Below are 7,335 nucleotides of genomic sequence, written 5' to 3' on the forward strand. Positions count from 1 at the left end.
ATGGCTGCCCACTGCTCCGGGTGTGTGTTCACGGTGTGTGTGTGTTCACTGCTGTGTGTGTGCACTTTGGATGGGTTCAAATGCAGAGCACTAATTCCAAGTATGGGTCACCATACTTGGCCACATGTCACGTCACTTCACTTTATGCTCATAACTTGGTGTGGGACAAGTTACATGCAAAAGCTTAAGGCTAGAGGTTTGTTCAAACCTTTAAGTAAACATATTTAATAAATATCACCATACTTTCCCAGCTGATTGATTATATTAAAGGGGTCATATGATGCGATTTCAAGTTTTCCTTTCTCTTTGGAGTGTTACAAGCTGTTCGTGAATAGATAAGATCCCTAAAGTTGCAAAGACTAAAGTCTCAAATCCAAAGAGATATTCTTTATAAAAGTTAAGACTGGTCCACGCCCTCCTAAAACTTACGCGGTGCGATGCAACGCAATGCGTAAAAAGACAGTATAAGTCATTATAATTCGTAATTATGTCCCCACTGGATGCAACAAATGCCTCGTTTATAATGGGTTTTAATGTTTTTGTCTCGTCGCTCCGGCCGGACCGGGCATCACAGTATGGTAGGGGCGTAACATTTCCGTCACATGCTTGAGGTATTCGGCCAATCACAACGCACTGGATAGCTGGCCAATCAGAGCACACCTCGACTTTTCAGGCCAATGAGCTTTGTAAAAATCGACACGTTTCAGAAAGGCGGGGCATAGAGAAGAAGCAATAGTGTACAGTATGTGGAAAATAATGTGTTTTTTTAACCTTAAACCGCATAAACACATTTCATTACACCAAATACACAAAATAATGTTCTTTTTAGCAGCATCATATGACCCCTTTAAAAATAGCAAATGACACATTTTCTTAAATGTTGTTTACATATGCAAATGAAGCATTATCTATTTAAATATGCACTAATTTGCATACATTTCTAAAACAGAAATCTGAAAAATGAATAAAGCGATGTTTAAAATTCTTGTTTCAAATTAGAGTTATAGGGTTTTCATCAGAAAATGCTGTCAAGAACCAGAAAAAAAAAAATTATTTTACCATGTTTTTCGGGAGAAAATGTTGTAGAAAAATCTGAGAAATTATATATGAACATGGAACCCCTTTGTAAACACCTTCAGTGCTACGCTGAAGTAGAGAAAATTTCATTTTGAGAAAACAGCTTTAAAGATATGTATTCTAATTGCAATTCACAGACAAATAGATAATGTGCAATAAAGTAAACACTTAAAAGTGTATTTTGTATGTTTTCTTTCCACTAGTCTAAACAACATGAAACGCCAAATAGCCCAAAATCTCAAAACTGACCAGTGCATAAAAAACAGCTTTTTTGTGACTTGTTCAGTATAAAAAAACTGGCAACAGTTTATGAAAACTACTTTAACTTAATCACAAAAACAACAGAAGACACAAGAGACTGTACATATACAATGAGAGCAGATGCCTTTTTGTCCGGAGTGATTTACCCAGTACTGACATGAGAAACTGTCTGTCTGCAGTAGCCAGGGGTAAAATCCCTTGTTTAAGGGCGCAGAAGCGATAGGGCAAGTGTGAGAGCATGCTAACTCTCTTCTTCAGGAATGAACGCAGCTAACAGCACACAGATCACTGCTTATGACTGTCAATCAACTGTCAAGATGATGATTTGTGCTAGCGTTTGTTTCTGGAAAGCACTATATGGTGTTTTGCGGTCAGTGAAGTTACAAATCTGCTCTTGTACTGCAATAGAAATAGCATTATATCTAAGCAGCTTTAAAAATGCAAATAGTATCTAATATTAGCACTCTGTGAAGCTGCATGTGTATAATCTAATATGATTACAACAGATACACTACAGTTCAAAGATTTGGAGTCAGTACGATTATTATTATTGTTTTTAAGGAAATTAAAAAAAAATTTCAGCAAGGATGCATTAAATTAATCAAATGTGATCATAAAGACATTTATAATATTAGAAAAGATTTCTATTTCAAATAAATGCTGAACTTTCTATTAATCAAATATTGCTAAAAAAAATTTCCACAAATAATGGAATAACGGCTGCTGGAAATTCAGCTTCGCATCACAGGAATAAATTACATTTTAAAATATATTACAATAGAAAACAGTTATTTTAAATTGTAATAATATTTCACAATATTACTGTATTTTTGATCAAATAAATGCAGCCTTGGTGAGCAGGGAAAAAACTAAAAAATGCATATATGTAAAAGAAACAAAGAAAGGTGACATAGGGCAAAATTATATCAGTACCTACAAGGGGAGAGCAGAGGATAACTGCACTAAAAATATATAACAGAATAATTTAGCATTTGTTTTATTAATAACTACATTTATAAAGTCCATAAAATAATCATATTCAATGCACTTCTATCCACATGCTTTTCATAATTCATTTTCCAGTGTCTTCGCTTGTGCACCCAAATATTGTTGCAGCGCAGAGAAATATCCATATCAACAAGCATCATTTCAAGAATTTCGTGCAGGCTTAGTGATTTTTTGCTTCCAAAAGCTCAGTAATATGGAAGTAATGAGATGTGCTGCTTCAAACGGCATGTGTTGAGGAAGCAAATGTGTGCTGCAGAGATAGAGAACAAGTGGAAAATGAACCCAAAAGCATTCCACTGCAATTTAAAAGAGGAAGAGAGAGAGGGAGATGTTATGGATATCAAAATGCGAGGGGGCACTCAATACAACTCACGTAAAAGGATTCAGGGCACCTTAAATATTGAATTTAAAGCATCGAGTTCCCTAACAATCCCATCTTGAAAGCTTTGAAGACAGTTTATTGCAATGAAATATATTACGGAGCAGTATTTCGAAGTCATTCGAGGGCATAAAAGTTCACAAGAGCAAGTTACTGCAAGACATTTTCTCTTTTCAGCAAATATGACTTCACAGCAGAAACTAAACACAGCATAAAACACAATGCTAGGGTGTTGTGGGTAGTTGCCAGGGCTTTGCTATTACTAAAGTGTTCTGAATGTTTAAGTGCATTGCTATGCAGTTTATTGGTTGTTATGGTTGCTAGATGGCTGCTATCAGGCAAGTCGCTACTATTGTTGTCTCTAGAAATGGCTTGGGTCTCTCTTTCAATAGACTTTAGTGAGGTTAGAGACCATAGTGAATTTAACACAGATGAAAACGAGGCTCTGAAGGATGGCCTTAACAATGGTACACACTGTATAAAGGTCCTATATTGCATCATTTTCACAGCTTACAACTTTCAAAACTGTTATGGAGTTTTTGTCTACTCAAAAGTTATGTTCGGAAAGCTGTTTCGACAGCTGAACAATCGGTATGTTGCTAAACAACAGTACACTCCGTTGAACACACTGTACTTCTAGCCCTCACAGCCTTGTTTTCATTTCTGGCAGCATTCAATATGGTACCCTGACTAAACTATTCTTTTTTAGGTATTTTGTCATCTGATAAAATCATCTGATTTGAATCTGAATCTGGGGCCTGTTTCATAAAACAAGTTTACCAAATAAGCCAGGTTTATTTCAGTTAGTCTGACTTATTGTCAGTTGATTTGGTTCAAAATAAGTCAGGTTAACTGAAATAAGCCTGGCTTATTTGGTAAACTTGTTTTGTGAAACAGGCCCCTGATCTGACAACTGAAATAAAAAACACACATATATAAATATTAGATGGAAAACTTATTTCAGTTAGTTGCCACATTTCTCATTTTTGTTTAGTTTAATGAAACAAAAGTGCTAAATTGACTAAGATATGAATTAAATAAAAGCTAAAAATAAAACTAAAAGTGAAATAAAAATAAATAAATTAAATCCTACTTCTAAACGTGTAGTAATAAAAACCAAAAAGGTTCTTCCATTCAGGGTTATTATCATTAACGAAAACTAATATTATTAAAATATTTTTTGTTAATTAAATAAAGCTGAAATAACATAAAATATTAAAAATAGCTTTTTCTAAGCAACTTTTCTCATTTTTGTATAGTTTAAGTTGAAGCACTAAAGTAACTCAAACTAAATTGTAATATTTAAAAAATGGATTAAAAATTACATTACAAAATTACAATTAAATGCAAATTACAAAATGATAAATATATAACCTAATTCGAAATATTAACTTACAAACTATTAACTTCAAACTATAATAGTATATAAAAAGTACTACCATGACACTGTTCTTATAGCGTCAATCTTATAATCTTTCTGACTCTTGGAGGCTTTATTTTTAAAAGTGTGATTTTGACGGGTTGATTTATTTGTAGCATTCTTCCAGACTTTAATGGTGTCTCAGGAGATTCAGAACAGACTCCTTGCACTTTTCCAGGGGTCTGAGAGTGGCTGTTACCTGCTACTGCGTCCTGTCCGGCTCGATCTTGGTCTCTCCGTTCTGCTTGCCACTGATGGATTTCTGCGAGAGGCGTGAGGACATGGTGGCGGCTTGAACCACAGCCTTGAAGCTGCGCTTGCGCTTCTGCATGTTCTGCTCCGGGTGGAAGATGATGACGTAGACTTTCGGTATGTAGAGCATCCCCAGAGACACGGAGGCACTCAGACTCATGGACACGGTCAGTGTCGTCGTCTGGATGAACATCTACATCAGACACAGGAAATGAAAGGTCAAGAGATGCATGGATCATCAGCATCGGCTCAGATCAACACAGGATACGTTATATATAAATAATTGCTAATTACAAAATTTTCATTTGTTAACATCAATTAACTACTTTAGTTAACATGAACTAACAATGAAAAATACATATTCATGAAGAGAGTTCATATTAATTTCACCATTGACTAATACATTATTAAAATCCAAAGTTTTATCTGTTATATTAATCAATGGAATATTAAATGTTCATTAATGTTAAAAATTATAAATGAATAAATATGATCAATATTAATGAATGGACCTGAGCTAACATGAACTAACAATGAACAATTGTACTTTTATTAATTAATGTTAACAAAAAATTATAAATACCATAACAAATGTATTGCTCATTGTTAGTTAATGCATTAATGTTCAATTATTTTTTATTCAAAAGTTTGGCGTCTTTACGTCTCTTATGCTAACCAAAGCTGCATTTATTCGTCAAAAAAATACAGAAAAACTGTAATATTGTAAAATATTATTACATTTTACAATAACTGTGTTCTATTTGGATATATTTTAAAATCTAATGTATTCCTGTGATGCAAAGCTGAGTTTTCAGTCTTCTGTGTCACATGATCCTTCAAAAATCATTTTTCTCATTTCTTATGATCAATGTTGAAAACAGTTGAGCCGCTTGATATTTTTGTGGAAACCATGACACATTTTTTTTCAAGATTTTTTGGTGAATAGAATGTTTACATTTATTTGAAATACAAATCTTTCGTAACATTACAAATGACTTTACTGTCACTTCATGCCTCCTTGCTGAAAAAAAGCATTTATTTCATTCAGAAAAAATCCTACTGACCCCAAACTTTTGAAAAGTAGCGCATTAATGGCATCCACATTAATTTTATAGCTCTTACTTTGTCTCAACTATCATTTTGTTTTCCTAAGACGAACAGAAGAAACATCAAACGTGACGCTTAAATAAAACACCTCCTAAAGCCTCCTGAGCAACCTTTTAGCAATAAAATCCTCCTTTGGGCAGGCCGTGGCTATGCATCAAAATAAACATTCCCGATGTTCATCATATGTGGCCGCCAAGCCAAATAAAAGAGCACCTGCCCACCCAAGAGCGCTCACCAGGAAACGGCACATACAGTATTAGCGCAGCACATCAGTGGGAAGCTACCTGGCTCGTTTAATCTATGCTGCAATAACTAATGCTCTAATTCCTAATTCCCGCTGACGAGGCTTCTGGCTTTATTAAGATGAGTAGACATTGTCTTTCAGGCTCCAAAGCACTCCCGTTATCAACCTCCTCCCACAGTCAAACCCCCGGAACCTCATTGGTGGGCGGAAGAGCCTTTGTCTCTGTGTCATGGTGTGTCTTTGGGAGATAAAGGGGAGAAATGAAATGTTGTTTTTTTTCTCATCTCATCCCTTTCCATGTCTGCCATATCAAAGTCCTCTTCAAAAAAGAAACTGTGAGCAATACAACTTGGACTCGTTATCGTGAGCCTGGCAGGTTGTTGCTTACTTCAATGCCTTCATATTGAAATGACTTCATTTCACATAATTTTCTACTTAAGGACTTAAACGGCGACTAAGCTCCGCTCTTTTGTTGATGGATTGGAGCAGAACTGTGAGAACGCATTGTGGTGGAAATACGGGAAGTTGTTTCACAGAAAGATGGAGTTGCATTGCTATATATTGTGTTTTGAAGATGTGTAGTATTGCTCTCTGTCTTATTGTGAATGTATGAGAAAAGCATTAATAGCCTAAAATATCTCACTGTCCGAGAATACGGCTTTCATTACAGTTTTTATATAAGAACAGTAACACAGAAACAGCTAGCAACACCTGCAGGTAATGATGAAAACACTTCCATAAAAACAGAATTTTGCTTCCATGAAGTGATATTTTTGTGTAAAACAGGATGTTAAATGAGGAAAAAAGAGTGGGATAGTGGAGAAATTAAAAATAAAGGATTAAAAGGGTATTTTGGCAGTGATGCCAATCATTTGAGGTTCTTCCCCAAAGAACCTTTTTTTCTTAGTGTGAAGAACATTACATTAAGAACTAAAGAATCTTTTCCCACTATAAAGAATCTTTGTGAAATGAAACGTTTTAAAGGTTCTTTATGGAACCATCAATGGAAATAAAGAATCTTAATTTTTGATAGTGTGCTCCTCTCCTAAAACACCCCTGAAATCATTTCTGAGGAGGCTTTTTTTTTGCTAGCATGTGGTGAAGTTCAACCTCAAGACCATCCCAAAGATCTCATTTGCACTTCTGCATGTTCAAACTTGGCGTATCGTGTTCGGTCGCACGTCAAACCTGGCTACATGCATTAGCATGCAAAGTTTGAATATGTGCATGTGCAAATGAGATTTGAGCACTGTGGTGAGGAAGAACATTCAGAACTTAAATTTAAATTTGTTTATCACAAAAAGCTATTATGCTATTATTATTAAAGCTATTATTATGATTCAGAATATGTGGAATATAGTTCACGAGTCTTTTGGACCACTTTTATAGTGCATTTTTATCACTTTATACACTAACGTTCAAGGGTTGAGATTTTTTAATGTTTTTTTAAGAAGTGTCTATGCAAAAATACAGTATAAACAGAAATATTGTGAAATGTTATTAAAATGTTTTAAAGGATGCTCTCCAAGGCTGCATTTATCTGATTAAAAATATGGGGAAAAAAACATGTATTATAAAACAGCATTG

General features: G+C 34.7%; 1 protein-coding gene across 1 annotated transcript in view; it reads right to left on the reverse strand.

The window, feature by feature from the left end:
- Positions 1-7,335, reverse strand: part of grm6a (glutamate receptor, metabotropic 6a) — a 55,967-nt gene that overhangs the window by 5,469 nt on the left and 43,163 nt on the right. The window contains exon 11 of the mRNA XM_016556216.1: positions 4,345-4,590. Within this exon, the coding sequence (XP_016411702.1) occupies positions 4,348-4,590 (243 nt within the window). The 3' untranslated portion in view covers positions 4,345-4,347. The remainder of the gene's footprint in view (positions 1-4,344; positions 4,591-7,335) is intronic.

This window comes from Sinocyclocheilus rhinocerous, unplaced genomic scaffold (assembly GCF_001515625.1).
Source record: "Sinocyclocheilus rhinocerous isolate Xijiao unplaced genomic scaffold, SAMN03320098_v1.1 scaffold797, whole genome shotgun sequence".
NCBI lineage: Eukaryota > Metazoa > Chordata > Actinopteri > Cypriniformes > Cyprinidae > Sinocyclocheilus > Sinocyclocheilus rhinocerous.